The 22,434-nt window shown below is 38.4% G+C and overlaps 1 protein-coding gene across 1 annotated transcript in view; it reads left to right on the forward strand.

The window, feature by feature from the left end:
- Positions 1-22,434, forward strand: part of Slc9a7 (solute carrier family 9 member A7) — a 138,957-nt gene that overhangs the window by 106,542 nt on the left and 9,981 nt on the right. The window contains exons 13-15 of the mRNA XM_026413741.2: positions 2,495-2,554; positions 9,799-9,862; positions 17,992-18,074. Of these exons, the coding sequence (XP_026269526.1) occupies positions 2,495-2,554; positions 9,799-9,862; positions 17,992-18,074 (207 nt within the window). The remainder of the gene's footprint in view (positions 1-2,494; positions 2,555-9,798; positions 9,863-17,991; positions 18,075-22,434) is intronic.

Raw genomic sequence — 22,434 nt, forward strand, 5'->3', positions numbered from 1 at the left:
CCTGATTAACTGTTAAGTAACTGTTCAGAAGTTGGAAGCTCAGAGTAGGTCTTGGAATTCCATCAGAAATAATTAGGATATGGCCTTGATTCTTACCCATGGCTAAATTCAAGTCTCTGTATAAATGAATACAACTACAAATCCAAAGCCAGGTCACTGCTTTCTATAAGTCCAACTTATATGTTTTAAAAACTGATGTTTTATGATTAATATTTTAAAACATAATGGCAGAATGCTCCAATTTTTTTCTGTTAATCCATAAACTACATAATATTTTTCTTAGTCTCTTGAGTAGGTGTTGTTATTCACAATTTTGGCAATTTAGACAAATAATTGTGGGATTATTTTAGCAGATGAGCCTTATTACATTGTGATCGCATAGTGGCTGTCCTCTTAGATTTCCTAACCTCAAGTGACACAAGTGAAGTGACAGAGATGTTGGGGTGGGATGGGGTGATAGAGATGATGGGGTGGGGAGGTGATAGAGAGATGATGGGTTAAAGTGGACCTTTGTATCCTAAGGGCAGTAATGTAATCATCCAAGAACAAGTAAGAACACTGGCATAATCCTGTTAGACTAAGAACTTTTGGTAAAGAACTTTGCAAGATAATGTGAGGAATAAAGGTAGGAAGGAGCTCTGAGCTTTTTATGTAATAGCATTTGTTAATGGATATTTTTAGAATTTACAGATGCTACCTTGTACTCAAGGGGAAGAGCTGAGGTTCTGGGGTCCAACTGCCTATGTTGGAGTCTTGCCTCCACCATTTTTATCTTTGTGACCTTGGGCAATTTATTTCATCTCTAACCCTTGTTTCCTCAACAAATTTTAAATAGGGACAATCATAGCATGATGATAAAAGTAATTATGTAGATGTGATGAAGAATTCTTTCATTAGAGGATGGGGATATAACAGTGGTAGAGTGCTTGCCTAATGTGTGCAGGGCCCTGGGTTCAATCCCCAGAACTGAAAAAAAAAAAGACAAAGAAAAATTATCTCATTAAATGTGCCATTTGACACATGGTAAGTACTTAGCATATTTTAGCTGTTATGTTTTCCGATGTTACTGTTATTACAATTACTCACACAGCAATGAATCTTACATTAAATAAATCCTGGCTTGTTTTTCTGGTATTTGTTATATTTCTTAATGCTATAGTAATATAGAGTGGTTCAAGTCACATTTTGAACATGTAATAATAGAAAGATCTACCTTAAGAAGTATTATGTTGTTACTAGCATATTTCAGGAAACGTAAGTAGCATGAATATGTGGGCATTGCTGGGCACAGTGTTTCTCAACCATTTTTTCATTGTTTTTCTCCCTAAAGAGCCTTAAAATTTTTTCTTCTCAATTATTTCCTCTAATAAAATGTTAATGCCACAGATCTGCTATATATCTGTTTCTGTATTATAGCCCTTGGATGGCCACAAACCATTATACTATCTAAGATTTTTTTGTTACACAAGAACCAATTTTCATATCCACAGGAACAACATCACCCCCATTGAGAATACATGATTTAGTGCAGTGGTTTTTAACTCAGGGCAATTTTGCCACCCAGGAGACATTTGTGAACATCTGGAAACATTTATGGCTGCCACAATATAGGGTGGGTTGCAGGGGGCTGCTATTGTGGGTAGAAGCTAAGGATACTCCAGTGCACAGGAGGATGGTCCCCCACAACAGAGAATTATCTAGTCCCAAATGTCAACAGTGTTGAGTTTGCCAAACCCTCTCTAATTTATATGGTAGTCAAATTTAATGCACTTTGAATAGCCCAGAAATCATTAAGGAAGTCACTGTGAAAGTGGACCATGTCAAGTCAAAGGCCACAAGGAAAAGGGAATTGTAGAAGTGGAGTTCTTGACCTTTAGGTTGAAACTGTGGGCATTGTGGTTTGCTTATCTAGAATAAAGGGTCATCTGTGTCTTTTTAAGTATTGTTATTCTTATCCAATAATAAAATGGTTTTTGCTCTGTCAAATATGTGTAAAAATATGTTTAAATGCTTTCAAATATGTGTTTAGTAATGATTAACTGTTTTCTATTTTTGGTATGGGCATATCTTTCTTTATGAAATAGATGAATGCCTGGAAAACTGTATAAATTCATTTTGTATAAGATGTACTTAATTCCTCTGGCATTATTACATTATGTTTCAAGAGACTTAACTTCATTCTTAGTTGGTTCTTATTTGACCTGGCTTCTAACATTGTTGATTTACATTTAAATTTAGCAGCTCCTCTGCCTCTCTCTGGGTTTTAGAGAATGGGGACAGTTTAAGAGGGATATGTAGCTTAGTAGCAGAGTGCATGCTTAGCATGTAAGAAGCCCTGAGTTCAATCCCTAGCAACAAAAAACAAGAAGGGTATGTATTTATATAGAAAGTGAGATGGCCTATTCTTTCATGCACATGGTCCAGGTCATATGTCCAGGACTCATGGCACCCCTGTTATCCCTATCACACTCACATTCCCTTCTTTGCTGCCCAGAGTTGGTGTGGAGGAGCCCTCCGAAGAGGACCAGAACGAACACCGATGGCAATACTTCAGGTGACACAAGGGCATCCTCAGAAAACAATTAACTGGGCCTGGCTTTTTTCCTTTCTAACCTCAGATATTTCTCTTTATGCTGATTGTTTCTTTTAGCCAAGGGGCTGGAGGTTAAATTAATTCTAATCATTCTTTCCACCCTTTCTCTGGATTGATTGATGTGTCTCAGTGTTGCTGGGATTCTTTCCCCTTTCCCCACATTTTGGACAGTGTATTGTCGACATGAAAGCCTGAGTTGGCAGGTGTCTCCTTTTGGTGCAACTGAATTTAGTGTTAAGAACAGCTCATTTTCAGTGACACACTTTTTCTGTAACATCCTGCTTATGATCTACTAAATAAGGTTTGTGACTCATATAGGGTACTAGAATTTCCTATTTCAATCGTGAGTGAAGCGTGACTTCTTTCATCCTAACTAAATACACACGTTCTTGTGTTTTTTAGAGTATTATTTGTGTGCTTATACCTTCTCATGGTGATTCAGAAGGTATGAAGAATATTTTTTAAACAAAATTATAAATATCCCTCTAAATGCAATTTGTTTCTCAGTATCCATTCAAGTTTATGATATAATTATGCTTAAGGGTGGTGATGTAGGAACAAACAGAATACAAACTTTAATGTTTCTTCTTTCCTTTCTTTAGCTCTAACTGGTATGCTTTTTTCCTGATCTGATTCTCAGTACTGGTAGATAGATAAAATGCAAAATATGCTTGAACTCTGTTCTTGGCATTGTAAAAATATTTTACTTCCTGGAGGCAGTGGTAAAAGCAGCAGTACCATGATTCTTGGGATATCATGTCTGAGATATACACTGTAATGACATGCATGAAGTTAACTGTAATTGTTAAGCTCACTGGGTTCTATTATTAAAGACACACACACACACAAGTTCATTTTTGGATACCTCACTTTAGGTACCATATAAGTTACAGATGAAACTCTTTCCTTTGGCACATCCTATATTTATTTTGAGACACCGTCTCACTACATTGCTGAATCTGGTCTTGAACTTGGGATCCTCCTGCCTCAGCCTCCTGAGTCACTGGGATTACTGGTGTGCACAACCACACCTGGCTGAAACATTCCATCTTTAAGAAGGAAGTATAAGTTATTACACCTGGGACACGAGGGAATTCAGATTATGACCTGATGTTCAAGGTTTTATATGAAGGTGTGGTACAACTCAGTGGGGGAGCACATGCATAGGGTACTGGCACCACCTCCAAAATTTAAATTAAAAAATTAAAGTAGAATACTTCTAAAGCTTCTGAGATTTCAAGACATTTTTCTGTTAACCAGAATGAACAAATTATTATACCAGAAGGAAGTTATTAATTTTTGGTATTTATTCATTCCAGAATGAGCACATCAGTTTGATTGCTTTATTTTCTCTTTGGTGTAGGATTTCCACATTTGTCTAATTCTTAATGCAAGTAAGTATAATTCAGTTTATTCTGGAAGAAAAGACTGTTATGTGTGCTCCAGTGAGCTCAGCCTACATGTATCAGGGGAATGCTAAAATATTATATAATAAAGCAGAACAAAAAGTTCCATATTTATATAATGTCCTAGGTCAAAAAAGCCTTGCATCAGGTCAGGAGAGAAAATATATATTATGAAGTCACCTGAAACTAGGAATTTCAGAAAGTTAGGGGACCCTGACAAGTCTTCTGAGGCTTTAAAACAGATTAAAATCATCTATCTGGTCTTTCTTGCTGCCTAGCACCACACCAAACACCCTGGCCCATTGCTTTACCTCCTGTTCCCAGAGGCCAGTTTGGTTCTGGGCTTTGCCCCAAGGGTGGGGCCTTATGTAGGGAGTCTCAGGGTCCTGTGTCATCCTTGGGGATTGGTCCAAGGGGCCCTCAAGCCTGCCAGAAGAGTAATTATGAAATCACCCTAAAGTAAACAGCATTGAATGGAGAAAGAAATTGCAGAAGGATGATATTTGTGTCTCATAGCCCATGTTCCGTTTTCTTTGGGGCATTTAAAAGCAGTAGCAATCTGGGAAGCAGGTCTTTGTTTTCTTTCTTGGAATTTTCATATTAAGCACTTATACCAGAAGTAGGGACCTCCAGGAGACCCCCAAGTACCTTCCCTGGTTACTCTGTCTGTGGGAGGGCCCAGGAGATCAATCCTTTCAGGTTCTGTGCTATCAAGAGTTTTTAGGCTATAGTTCAGGTTATATGTGGTTGATAGCAAGTGGCTGCAGTGAAGGTTGGAACTTCCATGGCAGAAAAATGATAAAAATAAGGAAAAGGCACATTGGGTAAGACGGTCCTTGGAACTACAGATTTCCAGGGGGTATATTCAACCAGAACTGAAGATGGTTATATTGGTTGGAGTTTAATTAACTATCTCAGTTAACTAGCCTTTTTTCCCTTTTCCTTTACATTTAAGAGAAAGGGAATCTCAACAAAACATTCCAGAATTTACTGGAAAATGTTTAAATTACATAATTACTGGAATCTCTATTTGTCTGTTTCCTATATTTACCTATTATTTAGCACCCTGTGCTCATGAATCCTTATAATTTGTGGTTTTTAGATCCTGAAATAATATGAGCTCATGAATCATATTAGTAGATTGAATTAGAAAGGAAAATAGACTGACGTGTTTTTGAAACATTTTCACCAAGGATATAATTAAGTATTCTTTTTTTTAATTGTGAAAAAATTTAAATCTAAAAAAAAAGAATAAAACAACGAATACCTACATACTAACCTGGATTTACCACTTAAGATTTTTATCATTTCAAAAGGTCATTTATGTGTCCCCCCCTTACTCTCACCTGTTCCAAAATACCTCAAAATACATTGCAGACATCATGACTTTCCATCCCTAAGTACTTTAAAGAGTATGTCCTAGAAATCCAGTCTACTATATGACCATAATCGTTCTTTTACACCTAAAAAAAGTAACTTGAATTTTACACACACACAGACACACACATCCAGGATCCAATCACAGCTTACTTTGTCATGTCTGTTTAGTTTCTTTTAATCTAGAATAAAACCCCCCGATTTTTGGTCTCTTATAATATTGATTTTTTTTAAAGCATTCATGGTAATAATCCCACAATCTGGATTTTTCTGATGTTTTCACATGACTAGAGATGAATAATCATTCTTGTTAAAATACTGTAAAGGTTATACTATACGTTGCTTGTTGCGTCCTATCAAGTGGCACATGTTGTCAGTCTTCCTCTTAAGTGATGTCACAGTTGATCACTTGGTTAAGGTAGTGATCCCAGTCTCTCTACTATCAAGGTACCATTTTTTTCTTGTTAATTAAAAAGTAATTTGTAGGATGATCTTTTAACATCATATACAAGGCCAAACTCCCTACAACATTTACTCAGTGGTAAAATCATTCACTAATGATCCTTGATTTAAAAGAGTGATTATACTGGGGGTGGAAAAATGGAGATTTTCTAATTCTGTTATTCCTTTCACTTTGCTGCTGCTGCTACTATTACTACTATTACTGATACTGGCGATTGAACTTACGGGTGCTGGCTTCAATCGGGGCATACCACTGAGCTACATCCCCAGCCCATATTTTTTTTTATTTTGAGACATGGCCTTGCAAAAATTTTGAGGCTGGTCTTTAACTTGTGATCCTCCTGCCTCAGCCTCCTGAGTCACTGGGATTATGGGCATGCACCACTACATCTGGCTATTATCCTTTCACTTTGTAAGATGATGATCCCAATAGAGAAGAATATTATAGTATTTTAAATTTTATATACTGACAAAGTAAGGAATCTCTCCAATAAGTAATCAGTTCAGGAAAAATTTTACTTAATATTTATACTACTTGGGGTTGTGTCATCACAGGAGCCTGGTGTTATCCTTGATAATAGGAATTTGGGTGTTAGTGAGCAAGCAAAAAGTTAGCAGACAGTTGTTGCTTTTTTAGTTAAAAAATGTGATAGTGGAGAGACATGGCTAGAATTAGTTCATTCTGGAATCTGCACAAGTCCAACTTAGTAGCCACTAGTTACAGATGACTATTTAAATTTTAATTAATTGAACTAATATGTAAAATGCAGTTCCTCAGTTATACTAGTTCTATTCCAAGTGCTCAGTGGTCACATGTGGCTGGTGGTTACCATATTAGCATAGGGATAGGACACTTCCATCACTGCTGAAAGTTCTGTTGGGCAGAGTAGATCTAGAACAATCCTTAGGTTTCCCCAGAACAAAATGGCGAAGTTCACAGGTTTTGAATGAGATCAAGGAGACCTTAACTTCATGAGTTCATCAAGTTTTACAGTGTTTTGTGCTTTGATTTAGAATTCTGTCCTGACTAAGTGGGCCCAGGATAAATGGCTGCTTCTAGGACTTGAATGAAAATGGTCCAAGCCTAAACTTTATATAAGCAATTCTTGTTAAACAGATGTATTTTAGTTCTGGTTAAACAGATTTTATTCTAGAAGAGATGAGTTGAAAAAATTGAGAAGGCTAAATTTTACTTGGTAGCTTTTTCTGTATTTGACTTTATTTTCTTTGTTATAATACAAGACACACTGACATCTTTTTGCCCTGTCCGTAGGCCTCCTATTTTATCTGTATTGATAAAGTCAATTTGTTTAACTGGTAGTGACATGGAAGACACATAAAAGCTAATATACCTCTTTCAAAATTCACAGTGCAAAAGGTAGAGGTTGATAGTAACGCATCCGAAGTACCATATTCTTGGTCACACTGCCCTTTACACCCTTCAGCAGCCTATCTGTGGTTAGGCTAAGGGCAGGTGTGTCACCTGGAATTCTGGTAGGCTGACTGAGAGATGCTTGGCCAGTGCTTGGCCCTTCTGAATATGTACCTGGGAGCTCATCTTAAGTAAATTAGTCTGGCATTAAATGGCTTTGCACTGCTATAGAATCTACAAAATTAAAGCTAATATTGGATTCCTAGCTGTTGACCTTGTCCATTGGTAACAAAACCATTATATAGAGGACTTTTCTTTCTGAAATATACATTAAGAGACTAAAAACTGGTGAGGATTAAAGATCACAGCTAAGAATTCAATGTGTGACCTCTCTTTTGGCCACTTTTATACATTGGACACTCGGTGTGCACTAGAACTCTGGTGTGTTAGTTTCATGGGCAGCCCTTGGCCTCCTGGATTGGATGGCTTTCATGTCAAAAGATCTCCATGAGATTTATTGTTCATACATTCCCCAGATAATGTCCAGTGGCAAGGACCACTGCCTGGAAGTAGCCTCTATCATGTAGCAAAGTCCATCTAATTCAATACAAAGATCTCATCAAACCCCAGGCCATGGCAAAGAAATCTAGTGTGAAGCCCACTATAGGCTTTTAATTAATTGCTTAGAACAGTACCTGGCAGAGTATGATTTTTGTAAATACTGAATGTATGAATGCACCTTATGGTTTTAAACTTTGCCTTCAGCACAAGATGAGGTAACTGTTCCCTTTTCTTTTCTATCACCCTTCCCAGGGGTATGCACCTCAGGTGAGTGCTACACAAGCCCAGAATAAGATAGAGATTGGCTTTGAGAGGCGAGGCACTTTTGTGTTGACTTCTTACATACACTCCCATTTCTATATAGTCTCTTACCTTAGAAAAGATTCTGGGTGCCATGGGAGGAGGGAGAAGAGAAAGAGGAAGAAAAGTAAATGCTTGCACATGGGGCTTTGTGCATCCCCTGTCGGCTCATTAGAGTCAATGCCCTGGTAGCAGACAGCAGAGACAATCCTGCCAAACCCACTCACACCTCCCTTCTAGCACAAAGCTGACCTAATCTACTAAAAACTTCACTCTTGGTTTACCTTTTATACACGGTACATTCTTTGGACACTGGAAGGAGTGAAGGGAGATAGAGAGTTTTTTTGTTATCTCTGTTTTCTCCTCCTTGTTCCATATTATCCACGTCATCAGTATCACAGTTCTGTGCCTCAGAATGAGGAAGGTGCATACAGCAATAGTTGGTATGTGACTTAAGCCAAGACAACAGTTCCTCCATGCTTTTCTGGAATTTGTTCTAAGTGGATTTTGTCACTATACCTTTTCTTTCTATCTTCAGTTGTTGCTTTTAGTTGTGTGAGTTCTAAAGATCATCTTTGGTGCAGGAAAGTTTGGGATCACTGGGAAAGCAAATCGAGATTCTAGGTAATAATACTGTTAAAGAAAACATTATTCTGATACTTGTTAAAAGGGTAAGCAGACTTTATTCAGGACCATCACAGTTGGTATAGGAACTATGATGGAGTTTGACAGTAGAAGGAAAAAGCTAGGGCTCAAAAGATAGACCATTACAAAGAGGAAACATCAAGGTAAGAGAGATTCTGGCTAAACTGACCTGATAGGATTCTTGCTGAAGTCGGGCCAAGATGATGTCATCAGCCAGGGTTTGGTAGAGGATGGAGAACCCCATCAGATATTTCAGGGGATCAGATATCAAGGATGGGGATTCTGGCTAAACCAACTCAGGAAAACTCTTGCTAAAATTAAGTGATGCAAAGACATACACAAAAGCTCAAAAGTCAGGGAGAATTCAGGAAAAGGATTCAGAAGAGCCTGACTCAAATTTGGTCAAGGAAAGATTCAGTCAGTATGCATGCTGATGTAGTCAGGGGAAATGTACTGATATCTGCTGCTTAATTTGAACACATCAAAAAATAGTAAATAAACTATAGGGGGCTAGGGATATAGCTCAGTCAGTAGAGTGCTTACCTCGCATGACAAAGCCCTGGGTTCAATCCTCAATACCACAACAACAACAAAAAAAAAAAAAGAAAAGAAACTGTAGTAAAATGTTACTGGTAGAATCTCATGATGGTGGCTATATAGATACTCTAAGTTCCTTTAACACTTCCAAGTATATCTGAAAAAAATTTGTAACAGAATGTTAAGGACATCAAAGCTGGTCAGAGCGGAAGTGTGGAGGCAGTCAAGAGGAAGGGACCCACATTTGGGTAATGGGGACTGCCTGTTGCAGGAAGGCAGATGGATAGTTAGCAGCATGTGCCATTTTCCAGGGGGCTTGCTAATGCCATATAAGCACAGAGGATTGATTGCCCTCCAACCCTCTAGGACATGATGTGGTCTGTGGCTTGACTTTGCATGACAGCCTTCCTCTTCTTGTAGCTAACAACTCCTTCTGTTTTGGGAAGATGGTCAACCTTGTGGCTACTTTTCAGCCAACATAGCTGCCATCAGCCAAGCTAATATTTTCTGTTTTTGTCCTTGTCTTCCTCCCTGGTGACTTTTAGAGTTGGTGTTGACCCAGATCAAGATCCACCACCCAACAATGACAGCTTTCAAGTCTTACAAGGGGTAAGTAACATGAAATGCTTCTTTACAGGGAAGACATAATTTAAAGTAGCTAAAATTCAGTGAGTATTTGCTACATACTAGACATTGTACCTGGACTCCCTCATTGTCATCTTGACATTGACCTTTTGACATGGCTACTGTTTTCCCCCATTGGAGGCTGAAGAGTGAGCACTTAAAAAGTGGTTTTAAGTTAGAATTAAAAAGTGGTTTGTTTTGTAGGTGAAACAGGCTGGGAGTTAGCTAGATAATGAAGATTTTTCAGAGATTTCATCTTGACAGTTGCAGACCAGTCAAAACATCCTCAGCTGTTCTACTGTTTCCTGTTGTTCCTATCTTTGTACTCAAGCACCTGTAAAAGGAAATTAATGAAATGATTTGGTTGGTTTTATGTAGCAAAACTTGCTGTACATCTCTCATAAGACCTCCATGCTAGAAACACTGGGCTTGAAATGAGACTTAGTAAAAAATTTACTGTTGCTTTTCCATGGAAATATTTGAGAAACAGCAGATCCTAAGTGCTAAGGGTTCTGGCATTTGGTCCATGCACTGACAGCTAAAATAGCGACCCTCACAGGCAGGGTGAGCCTCCCTGGATGGGCCTGAACAGGTTAACTCAATGTTCCTCTCAACTCCTAGAAGACCCTTTGGCTGTGAGCACTGCACATTTGGCCCTGTGAATGGACTGGCAGTGACTTCTGCTACACTTCTGATGGCACCCCATTTGTCACACTGGAGCTGTGTCACAGCTTCCCCCAACCTCCTCCTTCCAAATATCTCACACAGTCAGGAAGAAGGGCCTGCAAAGTCAGTCCTGCTGACCTTTTGAACACTGTCAAGATTGCTGTCAGACTGGGAAAAACAGGCGAACTTTAGGCTTGGTTCCCCAGGAAACCCTCTGCTAAATGACTCATGCCCTTGTGCAGAAAGGGCCTTATTTCTTCAAATCCTTTTGGCCTGACCCTCTCTTTCCAGTGAGGCACTAACAGGACTGGGAGTGCTCAGTGATCATTAGAAACAGGGAAACAGAAATAAATGGGCTTGTCATGTTTGGGTGAAACCCTGGGTGCTTGCAGTTTCCCCTGAAATAGATCCAGGTCCTGTGCTCAGTGTTGTCATGAAACTGAGATCAGAGGTAGGGAAAGTCCAGATGTTTGTCCCTCACTAGAAAAGAAAAGGCAGTTTTCTCTAAATGAGCATCCTAAAAACAACAAAGAAATGGAGAGTGATATTTGATAGGAAAGCATTTCTTAGAATAAGGACAATTTTCCTCATTGGTTCTAGAAGCTCAAGGTTATAAACAGAGTCATGGCTACAGAGCTACAGACCATTAGTTCATGTGGGAGAAGGAAAGGAGCCATTGGCTGGAACTTCTGGCTCTATGTGAGGGAAGCATAAGAATATTTTAGGCAGACTTCAGCATTGTGTCCCTGGCAAGTTTGACTCATTAGAACAAAACAAGACCAAAATGCAGTTGCTTTGTTTGTCCAGAGGTCTTGGTGACTTTGCAACCAAAACAAAAACAAGCCCAGCTGGAAGCAAGCTGCCTGGGCCAGGATGGCCTCTCACCCCTTAAAGGGGGGGGACTTTTCATGCCAGATCAGACACAGCTGAAATTTCTGTTGGCCGGACATACAAACACATCATTCACTTCCTTCCCTATGTTTTCAGAAGAGCACTCATTGATGGAGGCCCCTTTGGAGCGGCAAAGGGAATGGGTTTATCATGTCAGCAGGACCAGCACACAAGCCGGATATTATGGAATGTGGAGGAAAGGAAACCCTAGTTTCTGAGTGTGTATGCATGTGTATGTGAGTATGTTGTGAGAACTGTAGAACTTAGCTATTTATATTTGCATCGACATAGGACTTGGTAAGCAAGTTTGTTTCTGGCTCCTCCTCTAGTTTTCCTACAGGCTGAAATCTGATACCCAGTCACCTAAATCTTTAACTTCAAACAGTTGCTGAAGTGACTTCCCTCAAATTACTGCTCTCTGACCACTCCCCTAGTTTTTTTTTTAATTTTTAGCTGTAGATGGACACAATATCTTTATTTCATTTTTTTATGTGGTGCTGGAAATCGAACCCAGTGCTTCACACATGCTAGGTAAGCTCTCTACCACTGAGCCACAACTCCAGCCACTAGTTTTTTTTTTCTATTTGTCTAACAATTGCTTCCTTTGGCCCCTCGATTTTCCTTTCTGCTATTTTTTGTTGTTGTTCTCTAGAAACTCAGAATTAATACAAATTTATTCATTCACTTGACAAATATTTATTGAGCACTTGTTATATATCAGACCTTCTTTCAGACTCTGGCAATACATCTGCAAAAAGACAGATGAATCTCTGTCCTGAAGGGTTTGGTGACAATGTTATGGAAGAGGAAGATGAAGAGAGGCAGAAGGTGGAAAGCCTTATCTGCTTTTCCCTCCAGGGAGCACGGACCTGTCACTACTACTTCTAATGTCCCTGTGGCCCAGTGGCATGGTCCAACAACTTGGAAGTTAGGGAGAGAATTTGCTAGAAATGTTGTTTCTCAGGCCTCATCTAGCCCTACTGAAGCAGCATCTGTGCTTTCACAGTATCCCCGGGGGATTTGTATATAATTTGCAATTTCAGAAACCTGGTGCGACTCTGGGAATAGTTTTAAGTAGGGCTGAGATATTTTGGTTCATTGGTCTCATAAAAAAAAAAAAGCCCAAATCAAGTTGCATCGTTTATTTGCTTTTCTGCTCTCTGTTAGTTTTGTGAGACTACTATGACAAGTCACCACAGAGTTTGTAGCTTAAAGCAACACAATTGTATTGTCTAATAGTTCAGTAGATCAGAAGTCTGTTGGGCTCAGATGGTTTCTCTCCTTCAAAGCTAAAAATCAAAGCTTGGGCAGATGTGGGCACTAGAGGAGAAGCCACTTGCAGACTCATTCAGATTGTTGATAGAAGTCAGTTCCCTGGAGTTGTAGCACTAAGATTCAGTATCCTTTCTCTCAGTTTCCTAGGGACCATGCTTAGCTCCTGGATAGCATTTCTTGGGGTATGGCCCCTTCTTTCTTAAAATCTAGAAACAGTGCTTTTTTTTAAGGGCCTATGATATTGTACTGAGTCTACCTGAATAACCCTATATCCATATACAAAGCCCCTTTTGCCATGTATGTAACATTACAGGCTCCAGAGATTAGGATATAGAATTTGTTGGGTGGCCATTGTTCTTGCCTACCACATACTCCATTCCTGGAAAAGTAAACTATTATTGTTATTGTAACTTTAAAAATTTTAACATATAAGAATTGAATAAAATATGACTCTATGAAGACATCAGTATTCACTAGCTCTAGAGAAATTAATTTAAAAATAATACTCTTTGCCATTCCTCAGGTTTTTTTTTTTGGTTCTTTTAATCAGCTTTCTTTTTCTTCATGACGTTTGTCACTCTGTGTGTGTGTGTGTGTGTGTGTGTAAGAGAGGAGAAAAAGAGAGTATATATGTATTTGTTCCATCTCTCTCTGGAAAGGAGCAAGTGCTAAGTCTTTTTTCTTTTTCTGTTTCCAGCACTCAGCTGATGTCTGGCATATAGTCGGCACTTAATGAATGAATAAAAATATACCCTCAGTGTTATATACTCATGCTAATAAGCAGGGTCAGCATTATTTTTGAGGAGGATTAATAATATCAGTAAAATATTAAGAGTCCCTTGTGTAAAAAGCCACACAAGATAGCCTAATGACATTATGAGTAGGGTTTTCCCCCCAACAAATGTATGTTAGAAATGACATATACAGTCTTTAGAAATGAACTAAATTAATAATATAAACTCTAACTGTGCTAAATAGTTTACAAATATTTAACCAGCATTGAAAAAAGTCACATGACTAATAATGAGTTAATATTTGTTGAGTACATACCACATGTCAGACACTGTCCTAAGTTCTTTAAATGTAAAAATAATTTGGACCTCTAAAAGAAAAAAAAATTGTTTTTTCTCTGTACTCACAGCACTTATAACACCAGTATGTGCAGTTTTTCCTCACAAAAACCAATTCTTCAGTTCTCAGTGGACAACAAGTTGGGGTCCTCTAGTTTAACTTGATCCTTACCACTAATGGCTTGAAGGTAGGATCAGATCCCATAGGTCAAGGGCTCAGTCCTACAAGATTGCCTCCACTTCAGATATCAATCATAAATTCCAGGTTTTTACCTGAATTTCTTTCTGGCAATAAAACAGGAGTTCCTGTGACCTCTTCCTCAGTTTCAGTAATTTGCTGGAATGACTCATGGAACTCAGAAAAGCACTTTATTTGCCATTACTGTTTATTATGGATGATACAGCTCAGGAATGATCAAATGGAAGAGATGCATAAGACATCTCTGGGGATGGGGGTACATGGAGAGTCCATGCTCTTTTCTGGCATCCCATCCTCTTAGCACCTCCATGTGTTCACCAACTCAGAACATCTCCAGATCTTTTCATTGAGGGGTTTTATGGAGGTTCCACTACACAGGTGTGGTTAGTTAAATCATGAACTATTCATGAATGACTAAATCTTCAATCCCTCTTTCCTCCTTGGAGGTGGGAGTGGAGCTGAAAGTTCCAGCTCTCTTAGCACAAGGTTGGTTCCTCTGGCAACCAGCCCCAGCTGCCAAGAGTCATCTCATTAGCATAAACCTGGGTGTGGTTGAAAGGGAGAATTAAAAAGGATGCTCTTCTCACCCTAGTAATTCAGGAAATTCCAAGGGTTTTAGAAATTTTGTGCCAGGGGCTGAGGTGAAGACCAAATGCATATTTCTTGTTATATCACAATATCACATTCCCATAATGACCCTGCAAGGTAGACAATTTTTATTGTGAGTGTGTGCATGTGTGTGCTTCTGAGAATCAAACCTAAGCCCTCACACATGCTAGGTAAATGCTGTACCGCTGAGCTACACCTACACCCCCCCACACATCGTGGTAGGTAATTATTAAGATCTTCATTTTACAAACGAGGCCACTGAATGTTAGGTAACTTGCTTAGAGTTATATAGCAAGGCAAAAGGCACAATCAAGACGTAGTCTGTTGAGAGGGCCTGTGATATTCACTCCAGTGTCTCTTAGAACAGTTTGTTGCTTTGGAAACATTTTCTAGAGAAGCCAAGCTTCTGTGGTCAGTCTTGAAGGATGAATAAGGGATTGGCCAGCAAGTCAGTATGGGTGTGAGAAAGTGAGAGGAAGAAAGGCCCTAGAAGTGGCTAGAGCCAAAGACATGGGGCGTGAACAGTTCTGGTGGGAAAGCAGGTTGTGAGGAGGGGCCTGTGAAAGAACAAATCCCTGCTTTTGCTGTGGACAGCACAAGAATGGAAATCCCAGGCTCCAAGTGCAGGCGGGAAGGAAGCCCCGCCTTCTCCCCCAGTGACCCGTGCTCAGCCCAGTGCTATTGGGAGCCCACAGGAAAAGCTCTCGTGATTTCTGTGTGATAAAGCAGTTGTGGGTCATCTTACAGATCAGCTTAAGAAATTAGTTCTGTTTCACAGAACTGCCGGATTTCCTCAAAGCCACCGTATGTGGATTTATCTAAGTTCTTCCTGTACCTAATCATATTTCTGGCAACATCGCTTGGAATTAGAAGCTGTTTAACATCCTCTTTACAAAGTAACACTTTTAGGTTTGTCCTGAATTTACCCTTCTCAGAGTCATCTCTCTTTTTTTTTTCTAAATTCAGGTTTTGCTACAGAATCTGAGGTCACTTTCTCTTATTTGTAGATTGTAGGGATATATATCTCTTTGTGACCTGAGAAGATCTTTTGTAAGTTTATTCTCAAATAGAAGCCTTTGTCTGGCTTTATTAGTTTTAATTGTCCCTTTTGGGGGCTTACAGAAATCTCTGTAGCTTCCTTGAGGTGAGAGGGCAAGAGCTTAAGTGTTCCAGGGGTTAATAACTTCATTGTGATTTTGCAGAGGCTAAAATGATAGAGTAGGGGTGATGGTTTTTATTGTTGATTTAAGAGGAGTTGAATAAACCAGCCTCAGGGGTTTCTCCAATGCTTTATAGTGTCCTTCCTGATCATGTTTATCATTTTGCTAGGTTTTTTTTATTTCTTTTATAAAATTCTAGAGTCTGTCACTTTATAAAGAACCATTTAATTTTTCCATAAAGATAAATATATATGCCCTACAGAAAGGTTATCTATCACTTTTCTACTGACTCATGTGGCATTTTGAAATCTTCCTAGAGTTGTCATTAGTTAGCAATCAGTTACCTAAAGGAAGGATTGTTGTCAGCAAATGGAAACATTTCTGTGCCCTTTTTCTTCCACATGATTTTAAAACTGTAAAATAATTGGCCTCTGTGATCTCTCCTTATTTATGTTTCCTCATGCATAGAAGGGCACATTTCCCTATCCATCTCTGAACATTCCTCAATTATCAGGGGGACTCTATTTTTAAAAATAATTTTGTTGGAACTTTTGGAATTTAAATAGTGCTTGCTAATTTCTCTCCTCCTACTCACCTATATGCTTATCTTTTGAATGATCTCCAGTTAATATTTGGTGTCCCTGTTGCAGGTATAATTTACATGCACTGTGACTTGGGATTACTTGTGGTTTTTAGTTCAAATTTTCTTTGGTTATTGTTAATTGCCCTTCACTTGCAGAGTTTCCTCTCACAATAATATTAAAGAGTGTTATGATTAAAATGCCTGTGCTTCACCAGCACTGTGTATTTTCAGAGCTTGTCATCCAGCAGCATACAATCGCATTAGTACCCTGAAACTACTGAAGGCAACCCAATTTGTTCCCACAGAAAAGCCCATTTTAATGCCCTAAATTCAGGTTATTATTTAAAATACAAAGATGAGGACTCTTTTGTTTTTCATTCTATTATAAAACAATAACAGTGACCAAATGGCACTTTTGGGGTCTTATTGCCATGCATCACTTCTGTTTCTATCCCTATTTTTACTTTGAATCTGTATTGGTACATTATAATTACACATAATATTGGGATGCATTATGCCATACTCACATGTACACATGATATAATTTTATCAGTCTCATCCCCCAGTACCTTCCCTTGCTGTCCCTTTCTCCTTTCTGCTGATCTGCTTGCTGTACTGTACTATCAACCTGATTTTTTTTTTTTTGGCGGGGGCAGGGAGAATCAGGGATTGAACTCAGGGGCACTCGACCACTGAGCCATATCCCCAGCACTATTTTGTATTTTATTTAGAGACAGGGTCTCACTCAGTTGCTTAGGGCCTTGCCATTGCTGAGGCTGCCTCAGTCTCCGAAGCTGCTGGGATTACAGGTATGTGTCACCACGCCCAGCTCAACCTGATTTTTATATTATCTGTGGTTCTTATAATACTTGCACAGAACAGACTTTCCAAACCTCAAATTAATGTCTGATTTTTCAGGTTACTTTCAAAGTTAAATGATGAGGATGGTTGAGTTGGAATAACAAGGAATTTGCTACTTCAGGGTAAATAAAGTATCAGATTTTCTAGTTCTGGTGCTTTTCCCCTGCCTGCTAGCCCCATTTCCCTAAAGCTGGAAGGGAAACAAGTTACCAGATAACCTGAAGTACCTGGGAGGGACCTTCAGAGAACCCTTTGATTAGCTGGTCAGGAAACTCAACAAAAAGTGTGGCATTTCTAGGTCAACCTTGAAGGAACCTGGAAAGTTGTTTTTATAGAAGCTTTCTTTAATATTTGCTGTATATTGATTTTTGACTTGCAAAGATCTAGACTATTTTAGAACTATGTAATTATTTAATATTTAATTACTAATTAAAAGGCACTTTGAGGAGAAAAGTACAATAAAAATACCAGAAGAAATTTTTTTACCAATATTCAGTTGATCTACCCACAGAACTAACCAAACCTTTCTGTCTTTGGGTTTACTCAGTTTCTGCTAAAGTATTACCTTTCAATATATATTTGAAGCTTTGGTAGCATGAATATTTGATAATGTATTCTAGATTTATAAACTTATAGTTCATAGGCTGGGGGTATATAGCTTGGTGGTAGAGTCTAGCATGCCCCAAGCCCTGTTTCCTTCTCAGCACTGCAAAAAATGTTACAGTTTAAAAAGAAGTTCCCCCACTATCTTTCAGATCCTTTTTCTGCAACTAAATATGTGTCCTCTTGTTTGTTCCTAGGATGGTCCAGATTCTGCTGGAGGAAACCGTACAAAGCAGGAGAGTGCATGGATATTCAGGCTGTGGTACAGCTTTGACCACAAGTATCCTTTTAAGTGGCATCCCATGTTCATAATACATTGACAGTGAAATTCACTTGTTGACTTGTCAGTGAATGAGTTCTGATGAGTAAAGAAAGATGAATGCTTGGAACAGGTATACTCAATCCTGTCTTGGGACACATACATTGATCATTCAACTGTAGGTAGTCCTGGCAAGCATCCTCTGGCCAAGAGGTGTGGTTGCTTTTTGTTAGAGTAGCCAGCCCGCAGCCTGGTTGACTTATGGCTTTCGAGAGCTTTGTGCCCAGGGGAATTTCACCTTTATAAGTTAATTCGTTAAAATTACACAGTGAGCCATGCTTTAGTCAGAAAGGAAAATGGAGCTTTAGCAATTAATCCATGGGGGTGGGTGTGATTGCTGTTGGTTGAACTTGGCCAAGTCTGATCTCAGTGGTATAACTGGGCCACATGCATGGCAGACCCTATCCTTGGTCCCAGGTGAAAATTAAAAACCAAAATGTTAAACTTACATGATTTTTTTTTTTACATTCACATAGTGATCAAATGGGCAGATGGCTTTTTATAGATAGTTTTGGGAGACATTGAAAATGCTCGAAAAATTTTTGTTGAAATATAACAGATGCACAAGTATATAAGTCATAAGTGCTTTGCAAATTATCATTTTAATTTGATACCAAACCAGTCAAGAAACAAAATTACCAGCTTCTCTCATGCCATAACTCCATTACTCCCTTTCTTCCACCCCGTACATAGCCACTCTTCTGACTTCTAGCAACACTTAATAGTTTTACCTGTTTTACAACATAATGTAAATGAGAATTTTGTGTGTGTGTGTGTGTGTGTGTGTGTGTGTGTGTAGTGTCTGACTTGTTTGTACGATTCATCTGTGTGATGTTTGTAGCCCTAGTTCATTTGCTCTCATTGCTACATAGTATTTCATTGTGTGCCTATGTCACAATTGTATTGTTGATGAACACTCAAGATTCCCCCTTTGGAACTGCTGTGAAAATACTGCTATGAACATTCTTATATACATCTTTGATGTATTATGCAAATGTTTTGTTGGGAATATACACAGGAGTAAAATTGTTGGGGCATAGGATGTGTGTAGGTTTAATTTCAAAAGCTAGTACCAAGTTTTCCAAAATGGTGATACTACCTTACACATTCAATCACTAGTCTATGAGAGCTCTAGTTACTCCATATTTTCATCAACAATTGATATCATCAGTCTTTTTAATTTTCGATATTCTAGTGGTTTTGTAATGATATCTCATTGTGGCTTTAATTTACATTTCTCTGATAACTAATAGGGTTGAGCACTTTTTCATACATTTACTGGCTATTCAATATATTCCTTTATAAAGTACCCATTCAAGCATCTTGCCCTGTTTTATCTTCGGTTGTCTGCTTTTTTCTTAATATTGTGTGAGAGTTCTTTATGTTCTGGATATGAGTCTTTTGCTAATTATGTATGATAAAAATACCTTCACCCACTTTGTTTTTTTACTATTATGTATAATTATGCATAATAATGGGATTAATTGTGACATATTCACATAACATATTTGCTTCAATTCATTCTCCAGTACTTCCCCTTTTCCTCTCCTCCTTCTCCACTCTGTAACTTGCCTGTTCCCCTTAAAAACTATCTTTTGATGAACAAAAGGCCTAATCCAATTGATTGATCTTTTCTGTTCTGATTAGTATCTTTGAAGCCAGTTTCCTGTGTTATCTTCTAGAAGCTTTATTCTTTATCTTCTGTGCATCTGGTTTTTTTTTCTGAGTGATAGACATGGACAATGAAAAACTCTAGATAATCTGAGATGCTCTGGATGAGGTCATCATCCTTCAGAGATGATTTAAGCTTATGTCTGCCGAGTGGTCAGGTTGTGGGCAAGCAATTTCAGATCATCTTAATGAATTTAGGAATAAAGGTGATTTGAAGCTGGGCTTGAGTTCTCTGAGGGTTAGATATTTTCTCTTTGCCTTTTGTGTAGGGTCCCAACCTAAAGCCTTGGGTGTTCACATTTTCTTCTTTGGTGGCCTTAGGCTCGTTATTGTAAGAGTAGATTATTAGAAAATTGAGTAAATCAAATAAGAAGTTCTTGGAAATTTAAAGATTTCTGAAATTAACAATAGAAATTTAATTATTACAACTTGAGTGTGGTGACGACTGAATTGTTGATTTGGACGATAAAGTTGAGGGAAAAAAAACTTAAAGAATTAGAACAGAAAGTCAGAAAAATGTAAGAGAAGAGTGTCAAGATGTGGAGTTTAGACACAGATGGTCCAGATCACTTAGGATCTGAAAGGGAAAGATGGTGACTATGGAGGAAAAGATATACCAAAGGAATAATAGAAGAAAAATTCCCATTACTAAGGAATATACTTGTCTCTAAGTATAAGAGCTCACCAAGAGTGTGAGTAGGATGGACATATTCTGGGGGGATTTCATAACAACAAAAGGAAAAGATAGAACTTTTAAGGCTTTCAAAGAGAAAAGACAGGCAAAGAACCAGAGACTTCTCATTGTATATTAGAAAACCATCGAACGATGTCTTCAAAGTTCTATGATGAAAAGTCTAGACCTACAATTCTACCCCTAAACTCTCAATCACAACTGAGAGAATAAGGAGTGTAGTTTCCAGATGTGCAAGAATTCAGAAAGTTTAGTACCATCTAGACCCTATAACATATAAGAAAAATAACTTATGGATCAGACAAAAAATAGCCTAAAAATGGGACAATGCTGGAGAAACTGTTATAATTTAGAAAAAAAATGAAAAATTCTTTATTTAGCAACACACTTTAGAGTTCTCTTTTGACAAAGTTTAGATGACAAATTATTATTTTTCATTTTATATTACTATAACCACTGGTTATACAGTGAATAATATTCATACAGTGACATTATTGCATTTTTGTATGTGCTAGAGATGGAACCTAGCACCTTATGCATGTTAGGTAAGTGCTCTACAATTGAGCTACATCCTTGGCCCTCTGATATTATTACAAATGTTGCTTTATTGGTTTCTAACACTTCATTTATTCTATAGAAAAAAATAGAGAATTTATGTATTAGTTATAAAAGAGAAAGCATATCTTTAGTGTAAAATTAATTATAATAGAAATTGGAAAGAAGAGACAAGGAGTATTAATGACTTAAGTTTATCATTCTTCATAGGAAGGACTTAAAGCTTCAGACTATAGCTTGTAAATCAAGAAATAGGAAAAATGTGTTAATATAAAGATTTAATGTCAGTTACCAGATCAACTAGTGCAGGAAAGAGAAGTTTAATGTTATTATTTTTTTTTTTGCCCTTCCAACAGTTGAGTATTTTAAAGTATGTATATTTATTTACTAATCTTTTTAAGGAAGTTGTTTTAGGCCTTCTGGATTGGGGAAGTGGGGCTTACTGGCTGCCCCTTGACTCTTTTTAAAAAATTACTTTTATATATACTTTTAGTTGTTAGTGGACCTTTATTTTATTCATTTATTTATTTATACGTAGTGCTGAGAATCAAACCCAGTGCCTCACACATGCTAGGCAAGCGCTCTACCACTGAGCCACAACCCTAGCCTTGACTCTTGACTTTTCATCATTGTACAGATCAGAGCCCCTGTCATCTTCTGAGTAGGACAGGAGAAAACTGATAGACCTGTAGGGGCTAATCCCAAACTGAGTGATTTCCTCCTGTCCTGCACTTGTCCCCAGGACTGTGATTAAAGAACAGCAGCCAAAAGACAGCTCGTTTTGTCTGTAAAGAGCTCCAGCAGAGCCCTCATGTCCATCCTTCTTCATTAAGTAATTCCCAACTAGAAGCATACCTCTGTGTCCCTCTTCCATTTCCTCCTTGGAGAAAGCTTCTTCCATGTGTGCTGCTCTAAATGAAGGCAAGAATTGGGGGTGCACTGAACAGCCTGTTCTCTTAGGCACAGACCACTGGGACATCTTCTTGTCTTCCATTAAAGTCTCTTGTCCATCCCTGTGGTGGCCATATGAGAGTCCAACTTTTCCACATTGCTTAGGATACAGATCTTAGAATGGGCCTCTTTCATAATGGGGCAAGTGTTTCTTGGTGCTTCCAATATAGGGCTATGTATTTGGCCTCACAGATAGTCATTAACTGATGCACCCTGAGCTCTCTGCACATCAGTTGACCTTTATGTTACAGCAGTGGTCTTGACCAAGCCTGTGTTTGCCTCCTGTGGGACATTTGGCAATTTTTGGAGACAAAGTTATTGTCATAACTTGGGGAGGGGAATAAGGGTGCTGCTGGCATCTAGTGGGTAACAGAGAAGGTGCTCAACTTCCTGCCACAACAAAAAATGACCTAGTCCCAAATATCAATAGTGTCAAGGTAAAGAAGCCCTGTG

The sequence above is a fragment of the Urocitellus parryii genome, chromosome X, assembly GCF_045843805.1.
Source record: "Urocitellus parryii isolate mUroPar1 chromosome X, mUroPar1.hap1, whole genome shotgun sequence".
Classification (NCBI taxonomy): Eukaryota; Metazoa; Chordata; class Mammalia; order Rodentia; family Sciuridae; genus Urocitellus; species Urocitellus parryii.